Here is a 17,810-nt window from a genome sequence, read left to right on the forward strand (position 1 = left end):
TTTGTAAGTCAATATGAATGGTACATCTCGGTGATATGTGTTTCCTGTTGTAACCTCTAATGAGCTCATGTGTCATCAGGATGTTATTGTGAATGCTTCTCCCAGTCATAAACGCAGTTTGGCTGTCATGAATGATAGAGTCCATTACCATATTCATCCTTGCAGTCAAAATTCTGGAGATGAGTTTATATAGGGTTGAGCAACATGCTATGGGTCGCATATCCTTCATGGTAGAGGCATCCTTATGCTTAGGGATCAAGGTGACTAGAGCACAGTTAGCTGCCCTATACAATCTCTTATGGACGAAAAAATCCTGCACAGCATCAATTACATCACTCTTAATAATACTCCAGCCAGACTTGAAAAACTTCCCATTAAAACCATCTAGACCTGGTGCTTTATTATCACCCATACCCTTGAGGGCCTGCCAAATTTCTTCCTCAGTCACATGCTTGATGAGGGATATCTGTTGCTCTCTATTTAATTGGGGGCCTTTGTGCATGATAGTGATATTAACTTGCCTTCTGTTATGATTCTCAGTACCAATCAAGTTTCCATAGAATTGCATAACCTCCCTCTCTAAATCTTTCTGCTCAGTCAGTGTTTTTCCATGATGATTCTTTAGGCTGAGAATCGTGGTCTGCTTATTTTTTGCTTTTAGATTAGCAAAAAGTATGCATTGTTACCGTCTCCTAGCTGAATCCAATCAATTTTGGCTTTTTGCTTTAGAACTTTCTCTTCCAATTCCGTCTGTTTCAGTAGCTCGTCAGTCCAGTATTTCACCATCCTGCAATGATCAGGATTCCTAATATCAGTCTGGAGCATGTTGTGTGCCTGGTCTAGTTTCTCACGACAATCCTAAATTTTCCTCAACCCCTCATTGACATTCTTATTAAGAGCCTTCATAACAGGTTGGAGTCTAATCAATTTCCTCCAAAACCTAAACATAGGGTTTCCCACAATCTCTTGTTGCCAACTATGTTTTAACTTCTCCATGTATTCAGGATTTTCAGTAACCACATTCAAAAATTGGAATCTCCTTCTATGCATACTCATAATTGTGGTCTCAAGGCTAAGTTTCAAAGGGGCATGATCAGAGATATGTGGTTGAAGGATCTCAATCACACTATCCTGGTATTTTGTGAACCAAAATCTATTACATAGAGCCCTGTCAATTCTTGAGTAGATTAAACCCTCAGCATGTTTATTCGACCAAGTGAAATGAGGACCCTTTGTATCATGTTCAAACAACTCTAAAGCCTCCATTAGATATTCCAAATCTCTATATTCAGATTCATGGACCTCAGACCCACCAATCCTGTCAGTGCTCCTCAAAACGTTATTAAAGTCACCAATGATGATCCATGGATCATTTATGGAGTCTCCAAGGTTCTGTAAATAATTCCAAAGCCTCCTTCTATTGTTCAATTGATTGTGGGCATAAATAATAGTAAGGAAATGAGAAAACTCATCTCTGCTATTGGCAACCTCACAATGCAGGTACTGATCAGAAGCTCCTAATTCTTTGATGTGCCATACTCTATCATTCCATCCAAGCCAAATACGACCATTTGCATGATGTGTATAGTTATCAATGAACTGCCAGTCAACACCCAGCTGCTTCCTACAATTCTCTTTATTGTTTATTTTTACTCTAGTTTCAAGTAAAGCAACACAACTAACCTTATTTCTCCTGAGGTGGGCACCAACCTCCATGCTTCTAGCATGTTTATTAAGCCCTCGCACATTCCAACTTATCATCATGGCACAGGGAAAGGGGTGGAACATTCACCTTGATTCAGTAAGTCAAACTCATTCGAACAGTTAACTTCAGTATGTATCACTGGATCTTTGCCTTTGTTTTTACTAGCAGTTCTAACAGGAATCCAAGGCATCTCTTTCTCTGGTTCAGGAGTAGGCTTATTAACTTGTACTAAAACTGGATTGGTTTCCTTCGTCTTGACTGGAAGTACTTGCTTCGGGACATAAACTTGCTTCAGTTTCTCAGATTTTGGCTTACACACATGTCCAACCTTATTACATTGAGAGCAATAAGGGGGTTTCTATTCATAGTTTACCTGTTGCATCAGTTTCTCCCCTGTAGGATCCCGAATGGTGATATACTGCTTGAGTTCCTTGGTGACATCAACCTCTATGAGTATCCGTGCATAAGAAACTCGAAGTTTCTTTGCTGTACATTCGTCGGTCATTAATGGTTTACCAATGGCGCTCGCTATCTTCCCGAGACTTGTTTCACCCCAATACACCAGAGGCAGTTGGGGAAACATAACCCATATCGGTAGAACCCTGAGAATGTCATCCTGAAGGGTAAATTTAGGGTTCCAATCATGTAACAGGATAGGTTTCTTATGGATCGTGTAAGGACCTCGCATCAGCACCGCCGTCTTGTCCTCTTTGTTTCTAAAACGAACAATAAAGTACCCCTCTTCATTGTAGTAAAGATCCGGCATCGATACAAAATTCCATGTAGTATTCATGAACTTCCTAACAGCATTCATGGAGAGTTCTTCACCTATAGCATACATAATGAGTGCATCTTTCCAAAATTCTTTCTCAGAGCTCACATCTTGCTCCTCAATATGTACCTCCAGTTCACCGTTCACCATCATAGGCGCCGAATTCTGAATCATACCCCCATTGGAAGCCAGCCGGTTTCCCTTAATGATATCCACCCAAGGTTTCGGTGGATTCAGCCCCTCAGTGTCCAATTTCTCCTCTACAATGGTTTCCAACACTGTTTCATTAGTTTTCTTACCATCACCTGCGCTTGTATTTTTGCCCTCATCTGCACTAGTCTTCCTAGGAGAACTCGGTGTTGACGAGAAAACCCTAACACTCGCCGGCGGGGTCATCGCCACCTTCTTCTTTGGCCGGCCACGCCCCATTACCCAGACCTCTCGTTAGCAGATAACCTTTAAGATTCCACCATAAAGGTCCCTAACCCTAAGGTTAGGAGTTTAAACCAAATACGATGGAACTTCAAGCTCACCGCTAACCCAGAAAAACGCTAAATTCGTTGATCCGTCGCTTTGTTCGCCGGAAATCGCAACCCTAGCAGAGCCTCTATTTTTTTAAATTGATTTGAAATTTATTAAGTTAATTAATACATAATTATACAAATAATTACACAAATAATTAAAACTTAAAGCGAAAATTATTCTAAATATGTACAAAATTAGCCTATAATATATAAACAATATTTAATATAAAGAACAATTTTTTTTATGATTTTTGATTGGTTGAAAATGATTAAAAGATAAATATAGGCATATTATCTAATTAATTATACAAAATATTTAAATTATGAAGAAAAATAAAATATTATTTTAGAAGCCTAAAAATATTTTTTGTGTATTTTTTGGATTTTTAAAAACTATTTTAAAATAATTTTGCAAGTTATATAAAATAAAATGAAAAATAAAATAAAGCAGTGATCCTGTGTGGTAATTAAATGAGGTCCATGATATGGGTGCGTGTTTTGATGTGTGAATTGAGAATTAATGAGATCAGATGGCTCAGATATTGAGACACATGGCAAAAGTGACACCTGCAAAGCACCGGATCACAAATTAATTTAAAAACACGCGCGCGCGTTCTGACCAATAGGGAGAGGCCACGTCTTCGTCTTCAACCTCTCGCCACCTCTTTTAACAGCGTTTTCTTAAGAAAAGCGCTGTAATAGGTGAACCTTAAACCTGGAAAACAACGAATAGGGGTTAGACACAAAAGAAATTTGGCGCGAGGTCATGGTTCGATTCGTCTAGTCCATACGAATTCAATGGTACCACTTAGAACCTGCAATTTTGCCTAATTCAAAAAGCCCTAATTTTGAGATCATGAACCCTAAAATGGTAGCTTCGTGAATACTCAACCAAACCTTAATTAAATGTCCAGAAACGATCAGGACATCAAACTAAACTCAAATATATGTCTACATCTTGTTAAACATGCATGTATTATGAGATACGAGTTGATTTTTGTTTGAACAAATCGTGACCTGTAGTGCTTGATTCAGTGAGTTTCAAGGCTTGCAATTGATCTGGTTACGTTTAGTGAGGGTCAGGGAATGTGTTTGAGTACTTAGTTTGTGTTAAAACAAGCTGGAAATTAAAATTCGAATTTTAAATTTCCTTCAAAATTTCAAATTGATACAAGTGTGTTTACAAGCATAGAATGGTTCTCAATCCGTGTCTCCTGTTACTGAAGTGTTATAGCTCTTATATAGGCATTGAAGTGCTTAAGAACTAAGCTAAAAAGCATTAAGTGCTTTTGTTGAATTCTTGACTTTTTCAACACTTATGGCTTTGCATTTAAGCTACCATGGCTTGACTTTCAACCCTCCTTTTGCTGTACTTTGGCTTGGGGCAGAGTTTGATTGATTCCCTTGATGAGTCATGCTTAGAAATTAAGCCATCCATTATCCTTCCATTTTCCATTTTCATTTTAATCTTAAATGGGATAAAATTAAACCAAAGATGAAAAAAAATGGTGTGGGCTTTGTCTTAGTCGTGGGAGGCCCATTGTATCATGGTAAACATGTTTGAACTATGAAAACTTGGTCCCATTTGGAAAAAATACATTTTTGATCAATGTTGGTTTTATGTATTTTCCCAAAATTTAGCCAACTTCAACAAGGTGTAAGTCCCTCAATTTTTGTCATATGAAGGAGATCTTGCACTTTTTGGAAACCTTAAAGAGTCCTCTAACCAATGTCTTTGGTCTCATGTCAAAATGAATTTTGATGCTCCTTGTGTATCCTTTTGAAAAAAGTGTCTTTTTATTGACTTTGAAAATGACTTGTAATGTCTTGGTTCATATTTTTCAAATGGTGAATCAAATGATCATGGGACCAATTGCATTTGAAAGATAATTGAATTTCCTTCTTAATGAGCTTTGGTTTGAATTTTTTGGATGAAGGATGAGAGAGTTATGACCAGTCAAAGTTCAGTTGACTTTTTAGGAGAAAACCCTAATTTTGAATCTTAGGGTTTTGTTGATTTTTGATCTTTCCTTGATGAATTATGATCATCCAATGATCAAACGATGAATCCTTTGACAAAATATGGATGTTGACAAAAAATTTCATTTTTGACTGTCTGTTGACTTTTTTGGTCAAACGGGTCGTCTGTTGATTGTTTGAGCTGCTGACGGTGCGTCTGAGCGAATTGAAGTTTGAAAATTTGTATGGTGGTACTTTGAGATATATGGAGGTCCATGAAATCCATTTGAGGTCTCAAAAACTTGTTTCTCCTGAAAAAACAATAAACCCTAATTAGGGACTGTTTGTGTAGGAGACAGTTAAGCGTACCTGATTTTTGTGCAGTGCTGAGTCTCTGCTAATCATGTGATATTCAGAAGACTTCTAGAACAAAAATCTTGGAATTTTTGAAATGCAAAAAGTTTGATTTGATTGATGGTACAAAATACGGAGAATTGTACTGTCCGCAGTTTGACTGTCAACTGACTGTTCAGGTATTAATGTAGCAGTTAGAGTGAAAAAATCAACAGTCAAAGTTAATTTTATTTTTGTTGTTTTTGTTTTATGTGAAAGATGAAAGTTTATTTACATGACTTGTTAAAAAACACAGACATAATAAATAACTAATATTTACTGTATGCGAGCAAAATTACCGATAATAACCCTGAAAATCATTTAATGCACAGAAAAATAAATATTTAACTGGCAGAAAACACACAAAATATTATCTGAATAATTAAGCAACAATATGACAAATAGTACAACATTTAATACTGACAGTATAAATATTACATACTATAATGAACAGTACGACGAATAAACGGTACATTTAAGAAAATAATAGATACGACAAACTTTAAGAATGACGATTAATAACCCATGCTATGACCAACAGAAAATAGATGATCGGGAGTGTAACCATCGCAGGTCCACATTTTCAGGACTATGCAGACAGAAGAAGGACATGATCACCGTAGCAATGGTGATGACCATAAGAAAACACGTTTCCATCCGCTTCGCCATTTTGCCGGGGAGGAAGAGAGAATGAATATGAAGTAGAAATTTGAGAGATGAGTTAGAATTTGATGTGAGATTTTATGGAAAAGATGAGAGGTATTTATAGAATGAAAAGAAGGATAGAGACGTTGGGGAATGAAGTGATTCCGTACAAAAGGAAGATTTGAGTGGAAGTAAGATTTGAAAGAAAGTGTATGATAGTGTTGGAAAAAGAGAGATGTGTAGAATAAAGTTAAGATTTGATTTTTGAAAAAGAGATTTGAAAAGAGATTTTGAAAATAATGGAATATAGTACAAAAGTTAGTGAGAAACAAAAAAAAAGTAATAATTTACTTGTTACCAGTACAGTCTGAATCCCGGACTCTGCGCCTGCAAAAGATTTATCTCTGTACCAATTGCGTCAGTACTATTTATCTGTAAATAAATATCAAATAAATAGCGTGTGTGAAGTAATAAACAGTAGTTGGCGTTTGCGTAAGAATAAATCCAACAGCGAGCCAAAATACTGTATAAGAAAAATTCTAAAAACCAAGTATTCATAAATCAGGATGTGAAAATCCAAGATAATATGAAACTCTTAATTTTTAGATTGAAGTTTTCTTGAAAAAAGATGCGGGCAAATTTTGGGGTATAACAATAGGGAAAAGCACTATATCAACTATTAGGAAGATTTTTCGGCCGTAGCGGGAGAGAAGAGCCAGGGTAGAGAAACCTCGAATACGATTGAGTACCAGAAAAAAATAGTAACTGCCTTAGAGATGACGGAGACTGAAGACCCCGAGCCAGGTTCTCTGCATACACTCATTTGAACACGTCAAGCAAGAAAATTTGATGAGAATGCACAAACACGGACTTCAAAGAAGCCAGGATCAAAAACCCCTATCCGATTAGATAGTCATCCAAGACTAATAAATTAAAAATACTGGCAATTTCACAAATTCATAACCACAACACTAATGAATGCATCCACCTGAAGGATGTGATGAAAGACTGATCAAAAAACGACAACTCACCGAATATACCCATGAAGGGATTTAAAGAGATGATCAAGATCGAAAGTGTGAACGCAAAGAGCGGGAGGAATCGCCAATGAAGAAACAATCCCCTCATTTGGTGAAGGCGTTCCCCAAGAAAACTATCAAGGCTATAAGTGGAGCTAATAAGAGGAAAGATAATAGCAGTGAGTGTCGCACGCTCGCGAAAAATGAACAGAGTCGCCACCAATATATTTATCCCATAAGGGAAAGGAATATCAGAAAACCTAACAAAGGAAGGAACAGGGTCTTGCGACCAGAGAATCAAGGTACGGGAGTCGGTTACGCGAGGGGAAGGTGTTAGCACCCCTCGCGCCCATCGTACTCGATGGTATCCACCTATGTTTGTTTCTATCTAAAGGGTGTGTACTATGTCTATGTCTACCTATATGTGGATGCATGCAAAATGTAGGGAAAAGAAAGAATTGTACTCGCACGGGCCCTACCCCGCTGCCTACGTATCCTTTTCAGGAATCAGAGTTACCGTAGCTCGGCTCACGATTTTCTGTTTGTTTTTGTGTTTTTTAGTTGGGCGGAGTTAATGCTCGCGCTCTTGCATAAGGGGACAGCCTAGGATGCAATGGAGCGGAGATAACGGTGCCCTTAGGTGCCAAAGAGGCAAAAGGAAAAGAGATTGGTTTGTGTCTTTTAGGGTAGATGAGTGATGAACAGTTCCCAATACCGGGCCACTCACCACTTTCTCTACTTTGTTTTAATCTGAACCATTGTTAGGTGTTTTAAATGTTTTTTGGTTGTGTATTTTTTTAAGGGGAATTTGTTTACTTTGCGATTCGAATCACATAACAATGTATAATGATCACGAAGCAGATTATGGAATGAATCCCACTCACTTCCATCCCATTATGTAATGTTTGAGAAACAGATTAGGGAATGGATCCCACTCATTCCTCTCCCATTAATTAATGTTTGAGAAACAGATTAGGGAATGAATCCCACTCATTTCTCTCCCATTAGGTAGTGACCGAGAAACAGATTAGGGAATAAATCCCACTCGTTTCTATGCCACTAAGTGATTGAGAAACAGATTAGGGAATGAATCCCACTCATTTCTCTACCACTTTCTTAATGTGATTCGCGTCTTCCTTTTATTAAGTTTTTTAAAGAGTTGAAAAAGAAAAAGAATGCAATAGGGAACTAGATCTAAAATTCTAATCTATGTCATTCTAATCTACAAATGGCCCTAATGTCGAGGATAACTATCCTATCTCAATTCCTCTTAACAAAGGAGGAAGAGTCTAAGGGAACATGGCAAGCAATAGTAAGGAATAAGTAACATCAAAGCAAGGAATGAGAGGCTAAGCATGGACACGAGAGAAAGAAGCCCCAAGTCAGTAGCAAAACAAGGGATTGAATGTCCCAAATCAAATACAAAAACATCACGGTATCATACAAAAATATCCACAAGAAGTTACCAAAGTATCGCATGAGTCGTTACTTACCAATTAGCGGAAAAACTTCAATTAATCAAAACAAAAACAAGTGAACACATGAACTAGGCTTGAAGTCAGTAGCAAACTCATTCATTTAGTTCCAATATCCTACGTTAATCTATATTAGTCAATTAGCATGAAGCAATACAAAACTCTAACCAAAACTAGACAACATTAGGTCTATACTAGCTAAACGGTTACAAATCGTGAAAGAAGTTAGAAACATGCAATCAAATGGTACAAGTCAGTAGAAAATAGCCTTTACTAGATGCCTAAACAACCACAAAGTCATGCCAAGAAGTTCCACACAAAATTACGGGTCATTTGTACAAGTTACGGCGCGATCGTCAACCAAAAACAAGTTATTTACATGTGAGAAAGAAAAATCGAGTAAAATGGGAAAACATGATTTAAAATTTTCAATTCCAGGTTTTAGGACCTCTAGACATCCCTAATTACATGTACAAAAAGGAACCAACATTATTGCATGAATGCATTTCAATTTGAGAGCACAAACGTCACAATTGTCTAATGGAAACGCAAGTTAATCGAGTTAAACAAAGCTAACCAAATACCAATCAAAACAAAGAATTAGGAGCTCATTTTTTATACACAACATCATGGGTTAGTCTACAGAAATCATACAAAAATTGGTGGTTGAATTCTGTTCCTAAGGTGTTAAACGAAATTAATTTGCAAAATCTATCAAAACCAAAAGAAACATGAACATACCAACGTAAATGATTTATTGAAGATGGCAAAACAATTTCTAAAAATATACAAAAAATATCACAATTATGTACACACATAAAACTATCTAAAACATATTTTTACTTATTTTTATTTCATTTAAAACTGGATCATGAATTAAAAGTTTAGAAGGAAAATACAATTAAAAACAAAATTAAAAATCTGTCTAACAGGGGGTGAACTAGCTATTAGCAATGAACTGATTCTACTTGTTAGCGCGTATGGGCCTATAGCAGGGGTGTGCAGAAATTAATTGGCGCTAGGCCCATGATCACTCGCGGCCCAGTTTACTACAAACTCACTTAGCCATTTTTATTTTTATTAATCAGCATGTTATTATTTATACTATGGTCTTCATACATGAACGTAACACACTTATTCCATACTGCATATCAATAGGTCAACAAAGAACTTAAATGAATATGACAAAACAAGAACATCAACCAGTCATCCATCAACACCTCACGTCCCCAATCATTTCACAAGAGACAAAAAGCCAAACAAATGGGAAAACTGGCCATTACATGCGCGCCACGTAAGCTGGCCGTGAGGGAAAGGATTAAACAAACTCAGACGCCGGAGTTCACCTCCGGTCGTCTTCTCCGGTAGCTAGCCTCGTCGGAGTTCTAGGAAACGCCCAGAAACAAAAACAAAAACCATTATCTCACTCGAAATCTCGCATAGATTCTGGATCTAATCTTAGTTTTCATTGATCTTCCCTCCGAGTTGCAAACCGAGGGCATACAAAAAGCTCTGAATCCTAAGAACCTAACCGAAGCGCATGAAATTCGTACCAAAACGGTCATTATAACAGTTAGAACTCAGGTATGTAGCTCCAACGTTCCAATAGCAATCGTTTCGCATAAACCGAATCAAAGATTCAAGAAAAAACTAAACACGCTTTGTGTCAAATGAAGCCACACCAGATACACATCTCTCATATGTACCACTAACAAGATGATAAGAGTCAAGGTTTACCTGGATAGATCTTGAGCAAAGAGTACGAACAAATCTGCGATACTTGGACACGTACTCTGGTTTTGAGGAAGACTCGATCTTGCGAAATATACTCTGGATTCTTGACCGCTCTCAGGCACTCTATGACGATGTGATCCGCCTCAAGAAATCATCAATGTTGCTGTAAATTTGCTTGGAGCTCTCCAAGTATTCAAATGATGAAAGTAACGATGGAGATGATGATGTTTGCTTTGATGGAAGTGGTAGAAAGATGATCACGGGATGATGTACGATGAGGATCCATGGAAGCTCGATAACATGATGGTGATAGTGGGAGATGAAGATTGTTGAAGGAGAAGGTTGTTATGGTGGTTGTGTCATGGAAACGGTTATGGTGGTGGTGATGGTGCTGATCGGAGAACGTGATTGGTGGTTGAAGGTTTGTTGTAGAAGTTTGTTATGGCTTGTGAAGTTTTGCTATGGTGGAGAGAGAAAGATGAAAATGAAGTTGTTGTTATGAAGAGAGAGAGAGATCAAATGAGAGAGAGAACCGTGAGAGAAATAGAGAAGAACAAGGGGAGTGGAAAAATGAAAAAGGAAAAAAGTCCCTAAAACGTGAAGGATTTAGTTTATATATGGTGAGTTCATGAAATACTATGGTGTGCTTGCATGTAGCTTATTATTCTGCGCCAGAATTTGATGTTGACACCTTACCACACGAGCATCCATGAAGCTAACTTTATGAGTTTGTATCTTTGGCCATGAGTCATCATTAGCTGCAATCTTATGATCAATTTAAAGAGGGCATGTGATGGGACAAGTTTCATGTTGGAAAGATTGAGAGAAGAGGTCTGTAACTCATTCAAATGTGCCTTGGAAAGTGTAAGTACACAACTGTATTGATGCCTATCCACGCGCGCAGCAAGACCTGGCCCGTTGCCTTCCCAAATGCAACCTTCAAGGGCATGACTTTAGACTCTTGTATCTTACTCTGTACTTAATCAAATTCCATGATTATTGTCTTGTTGTGTAGAGGGCATGGAGGAGATTATGTTGATGCTAAATTTGATTCAAATGAGTACTTGTAATTTCTTACCAACGGGTTTGAAAGTGGCACGCCAAGTGCTTGATGAAATGCCTGGCGCATGACTTAGATTCTGGCCCAGGTTCTTGCCCATACGTATCTTGGCGAGGTTATGATTTTGAATCTCTCTAATTTGTTCAATACTTGCTCAATCCCCATGATCTTGATTCCAATTGAAAGAGGGCATGGGAAAGAGTAGATATATTTCGTATTTGATTCAAAGGAGCGCCTACACTCCTCTAGAACTGGCTCCAAAGATGACACGCCACGTGTTCGCTTAAATGCTTGCACATGACCAGGAATTTGCCCAGCAGCTTGCCTTGTATACAGTGGGATTCACCAACTTTGCACCTCTAGAACTTCTTATCCATGGCCCCAATGAAAAAGCACTCAACTACAAATTTGTTCATCTCCATGAGATGAACAATATTGATGTTGAACATTTTCTGAGATAAGGCCTAAATCAACATGTAATCAGGCTGCAAAGTGAACTGATCAACCATTCTCAATATTTCAGAAATTTCACTAAGTGTGGAAACTTCTGTTTTTGGCATTTTCCCATTTTAACTACCTTTCCCATTTTGGTAACTTTGCTTATTTTTTGATTTTATTTATTTCTTTGACTTTTCTTGACCGATTTTCCATCAAAAGTCGATACTTGACAGTCTGACTCTGATTTTGACTGAAAAGTCAACTGTTCTGATTTTTCTCCGATCTTGATGAAATTCCCGATTAATCAGCTTCTGACCAATGGCAACCAACTGAACATTTCCATGCAATCCTCATAGTAGCTCTCTTCATATAATCAGCTCTTGATCGATGTGTTGACCAAAAGGTCAACTGCGTTGACTTTGGTCAAGAAACCCTAATTCAGGATGACCAGTTGAATTACAAGCTCGTATACTCCCACCAATGCCTTGAGTTGAGAATGAGAAAACCCTAATCCAGGAAAACTTTGATGAGAACAAAGCCACATAATTACACCTCAGGCCCTTACTTTCTGATCAGGAACTCTTTGCCATAAAAGCGCTTTCTTGCCAGTCTTTGAATGGTAACAATGATATGAATGCGTGAATTAAATGACCTATATGAAATATGTGCATGAATAGAAAACCAGATAAGGGTAGGACAAATTTGGGGTAGGACAGTGAGGAAGAGGAATATCAATAAAGAAAGCATCAGTATATCGCTTCTATTATTGGAGGCCTTCCAAGGGGACTGTGAAGAGAAGAATCGTTGCGTTATTGAAAATTAACAAGAAGGAAGAAACAACTCCTGAAGGGAAGCAAAAAAGATCTATCCTCGGATTTTGGGATAGTGCAAAGGTAGACGAAATCAAAAATTATATTTTCCCTTGGTGATAACGACAACCACGAATAACTTTAATGTTTCCAAAATCCTTATTGATGGGGGAATCTCGTGCGAATTATGTACACAAAGATTTTTGAAAAGCTTGGGGGTATTTTGAGGTGATGGTTACCATAGGAGAAGGGATGGACAATAAGACGACCAACCTACAATTCCTAGAAATTCCATGCGGATGTTTTTACAACTGCATCTTGGAGAGATGCTTCACGATAATGGTGGATGCGGTGGCCTCAATAGTCCACCTCAAATTGAAATATCATAATGTTCATGACGAGTCGGTGACTATATGCGTAGACTTGTCTGGAGGACGACGAATTCATAAATCTTTACATCATGGCCAGAAAGGGAAAGACAAAGAGAAGGCGATGAAAATCAATGTGGTCTCCCTCACCAAGTAATTATAGCAATGGAGATCGAACCCTAAAAGAGAGGACCAGGGCCCCCGACTGGTAAGAGGTGAGTAATTTAACTTGACAGACGTACTTGCTAAAAATAGTACAACGAGGGTAGTCTTATGTTTATTTGTAGGGATATCTGTAGTGTTTAAAGTATTTTGACAGTGTTTAGAGCTAGCCCATGGAGAGTGGTAAAAAGCTCTGTACGTGACTTTCTAGGAAAAATTGTAGATCCCTCCAATGAGAGCCAAAAAGTGACTTATCCTAACTCCACGACCTAGAAATGTGACTTGAAGGAGACTTGGTCTCCCTAGAATAATGAGAGAAACCATTTTCCACATGGACTCTCTCCTTAATTAGTTACTAAGCACATCATTGCCCATATTTATTGAATAAGTGAAGATTACTTCGGGTGTTCCAAACCTAATAGGACGTCCTATCACAAAATTTGGGCAGCCTGTTCCAAACCAAATAAGACGTCCTATCACAAAATTCGTGCGGCCTTATGCCCCGATATGGGGCGGCCTATGTCTTAACTAAATTCTATATTACTAAATCTTACTAACTAATTTCTATTTTATATATCAAACACTCATGATGTAAATGCACGTGCTAACTTTTTGGATTCTACTATAAATCAATGCAATCTTGATATGGTTTGTATGCAGGGGTGGCCCTAAGCACGGGCTCGCGGGGCAGGAGCCCAGGGCCTCATAATTTTAGGGGCACCAAAATTTTTTCTCACCCCTATATATATTAAAAGAGAGTCTTTTATTATAAAAATACTTGTTAAAAATATTTTTAAAAAAAATACTGGTTAACAAAATTATAGAGGCACTACTTAATAAAAGAATGTGATTTCTCATAAATAAAATATAGAGTAGAATAAAATCAATTAATATATCCATAATTTTAGCAACTAAAGAGTTTAATTGAGACACTAAAATTAAAACAATGATATAGAAAATATTTTACCTAAAATAAGAGTGAAGTCGAATCTATAGCAACTCATGAAATTGAAAACTTTATATTTTTAGTAGCTATGATTATTTGGTTTGAATTGTTAACTATTGTTAATGAAGTTAGCAAAAGTTTGCAAAAAAAAAGACATGTGTATTGATGTGGCTATAGAACTAGTAAAAGGCTTGATCAAGTATTTGAAAAAAATATAGAGAATCTGAATTTCTAAATGCTAAGGCTAGTGCTGAAAAGATTGAGAATGAAATAGAGATTGAATGTGTGTTTATTCAAAAACGTCAAATTAGTAGAAAACAACAATATGATGAAAATCCATCTCAACCTACACAACTGAATCTTGAGTCTACTGAAGAGTCTTTTCGAAATCATTATTTCTTATATATTGTAGATCAAACAATTGGCTCACTTGATAGAAGATTTGAGCAGTATAGCACATATGAAAATATTTTTGGATTCTTGTTTAGTATTGAAAGGCTTAAATCATTATTTGAAAGGAACTTGAAAGCATGTTGTAAACATCTTGAAACTTGTTTAAAATATGATGATTCTCTTGATCTTGATGGTGAAGTTTTGTTTGAAGAATTGAAAGTTATTAGAAAAATTTTAACAGTTGAATCAAAATCAAGCTATATGATATTGAGTTCTTTAGAGACTTGTAAGTGTTTTCCTAATGCACGCATAGATTATAGAGTAATATTGACTATTTCTATAAGTGTTGCATCTGCTGAAAGAAGTTTTTCTAAATTAAAATTATTAAAATCTTATTTGAGGTCTACTATATCACAAGATAGATTAAATAGTCTTGCGTTGATTTCAATTGAAAATAATTTTTTGAAGAACCTTGATTATGAACAAATTATTAACGATTTTGCAACAAAAAATGTTAAGAGGATGATATTTAAATAATTTTAGAGGTTTGGTCAATTTTTTTATAGAAAAAAAAACGGGATCAAGCAAAAGAAGAATAAGCCTCTTTATAATGGTTTATGTTTTGATTAGTATAAACATTGATTCAAAAATCTATATTTCTATTCTTTTTGCACAATTTCAAATGAAAATGTGTTTTTTATCCAATCATTTCTTTTATCCTTATGTATTATTAAAGAATTATAGGGGCACCACTCTTTTGATTCGTCCAAGACATCCAAATTCAAAGGACCGACCCTGTTTGTATGGAAGATTCCATTATAGCCTTGTACTGTTATATCATTTGCAGGAGCAACACGATTAGTTTAAATTTAGTGTAATTAATCTGTACTATATTTTATACATTACAATTATTCCACCCATTCTTAAAACATATGACTATAAAAGAAAAAATTGTCCATTTTTATAAGATCATTTTTAAAATTTCAACTACATTAATTATTTCTTATGTATACTTTAGAACTCTTACTTACTGCTTAATCAACTTAGTTTACACCCAATGTTGTCTGAAATTAAAAGGAAGGTAATACATGAAAACCAAAATATCACACTCATAAATCCAAGATGGAAGAATTCACAAACAAGACATGTTGCATCTTTCACTTTCACACATTTCAAACCAAATTTTCATTCCTATCAACTAATTATTCTTTGAAGCCTCTTAGCTTACAGCCTGAAGTGATCTAGTGCAGAGTTGCCATCTAGCCCTTTCCCATAGTAGTGTGAGACAAAATCCTTCACTGATGTTTCCTTGTAAATTGGAGGATTCTCTGGTGTAAGCAACTCACTTATAGGTCCATATACTTTCAAATTCTCAGGAGAAAGATGCTGTCTGATAAAGCATGCTACTGAAACTCTTGGTCCGATTTTTTGCGCCAAAACTCGGTGTTTAACGCTCAGAAACTTATCGTTTGTGATTAGCTGCAAAACAAAAGTGTTCAGACATTGATGTCACTGAGGTTAACATACTAGTAGAAATAACTTACCTGGAATAAGTCACCGAGGTTAACGACTAAAGCACCGGTAATCGGTGTAACATCAACCCAGTGATTTTCATGGAAAACTTGGAGGCCGCCAAGTTGATCTTGAAGAAGAACAGTGAGGAAGCTACTGTCTGAATGAGCACTTAAGCCAAAAGTGAGTTCAGGCTCAAGGCAAGGAGGGTAATAATGAGACATTAGAAAAATTCCTTCTGCACAATCTATATCCTTTAGGTAACTGGAATTGAGGCCTAATGCTTCAGAAAGCAATTCAAACAGAATCATCCCAACTTTCTTAACATACTCAGAATATTTAACTGTTATATCTCTGCAAGAAATTAAGCTCATAATGGCTTAGTTTCAACCTTCAAATTCCAATCAATACCAAACAATCCAAACAGTCATAACAGATTTAAAAAAGGAACAAGATGAAAGATGATGAATATACCTGCAAACTGTAGGTAGTTTCTGAGGATCAACATGTTGAGGGCCCATAACAGAAAAAAGAGTATCCCTCCAATTAACAGCTGGAGTAACATACAAATCAAAATTAGTGTTATAATAAACTCTTTTGGTAACATCACGAGAATAAAACTCTTTCTTGATTTCAGTATCTTGTTCATGAAATCTAACCACCCCATCAAGCATGTCATCCAAAACAGTGGTTGGAATTCCATGATTGACTATTTGAAAGAACCCCCAATTCTCACTTGCATACTTTACATTCTGAACTATCTCAAGACGTGAACTTGAACTTGTAGGGTTTGTAAAGAGAGGACCGAAGTCAATGAGTGGAATACTGAGATTGTTGGAACTGGAAGTGGTTTCTTCATGAATCTTATCTTGAATGAATATTTTAGGGAGCTTGGATAAACCAGCATCTACAAGTCCCTTTACACCGGCTTTTGATTCATCAAGAGCCTTCAATTCTCTTTGTCTATCATAAGCATATTCATGGTCTTCTTTGATTTTTTCTAGATTTGTGTCCACCATGTTTTTGTTCTTTAACACAGCAGCTTAGCAGATAAGATATTTGTCTCTAGCCTTCTTGAAAAATAAGTTCACTCTCACATCTTACATAAGTAAAGAAATGTTAATGTAAGAGTAAAAACTAATTTATCACCACTTCAACTCTATAGACTTAATACAAAACTAGAAAATAACTTGACTGAAACTTTATTAGATCATGTGTCGTTCTCATTTTACCTTTATCTATAAGCAATTGAACTTGTGGACTATATTAATCCTTCCTCACTAAAGCTTGCTATGCATATGGCACCTGCAATGTTTGTCTACCTCCAAGGTTGTTCAAAAAATACTATGAATTGAACCGTACTGCCGAACTAAACTGTACTGAAGTTAAAATAACTGAACCGTTATGTTTGGTTAGAGAACCAAATTATATTGTACAAACAGTTTTACAACCGAGCCTAAACTGTAACTGAACTGAACCGGAACTATAGCCGAACCGAAACTGAAAATGACTAATACAAAAAATAAGTTTTAATTTTTAAAAATAAAAGATAAAAAATAATGGTTTGGTTCTTTGATAAACGGTTCGGTAATATTCGAAATTTTGAAATGATATACCAAATCAATTATTATTGTTTGGTTCGGTTCTAAGTAAATTAAAACGGTTCGTTTCAATTCGAATACATCTACCATATAAGAAAATTTATGTATCTGGATAAGACCCTACTACCCCTTTGGCATTCTGTTCCACGTTACCACATTTTGGGAAAAATTGGTCTTTCCATGCTCTAATGTAACAATTGAATTACTACTTCACATCTAACTCACTCCTTCTCACACACACCCTACTATTTCCCTCTATTCCCAACTAAATCACGTTTCTTGGTTGATCCTTCAT

The 17,810-nt window shown here is 36.4% G+C and overlaps 1 protein-coding gene across 1 annotated transcript; it reads right to left on the bottom strand.

Moving 5' to 3' along the window:
- Positions 1 to 15,484: 15,484 nt before the first annotated feature.
- On the bottom strand, positions 15,485 to 17,108 carry LOC131618519 (1-aminocyclopropane-1-carboxylate oxidase homolog 1-like). The gene is made up of 3 exons (XM_058889725.1): positions 16,389 to 17,108; positions 15,947 to 16,268; positions 15,485 to 15,881 (listed from the first exon to the last, which is right to left on the bottom strand). Exons 1-3 carry the CDS (start codon positions 16,931 to 16,933, stop codon positions 15,627 to 15,629), a joined length of 1,122 nt encoding a protein of 373 aa, XP_058745708.1. The 5' UTR covers positions 16,934 to 17,108; the 3' UTR covers positions 15,485 to 15,626.
- Positions 17,109 to 17,810: the final 702 nt, after the last annotated feature.

This window comes from Vicia villosa, linkage group LG7 (assembly GCF_029867415.1).
Source record: "Vicia villosa cultivar HV-30 ecotype Madison, WI linkage group LG7, Vvil1.0, whole genome shotgun sequence".
NCBI classification, from domain to species: Eukaryota; Viridiplantae; Streptophyta; class Magnoliopsida; order Fabales; family Fabaceae; genus Vicia; species Vicia villosa.

Excerpts from the sequence above, each read along its gene's own strand:
- LOC131618519 (XM_058889725.1), bottom strand. The coding sequence starts at position 16,933 with ATGGTGGACACAAATCTAGAAAAAATCAAAGAAGACCATGAATATGCT. Across the intron at positions 16,269-16,388 it reads AAACTACCTACAGTTTGCAG|AGATATAACAGTTAAATATT; the intron begins GTATATTCATCA and ends AATTTCTTGCAG. Across the intron at positions 15,882-15,946 it reads ACCTCGGTGACTTATTCCAG|CTAATCACAAACGATAAGTT; the intron begins GTAAGTTATTTC and ends TTTGTTTTGCAG.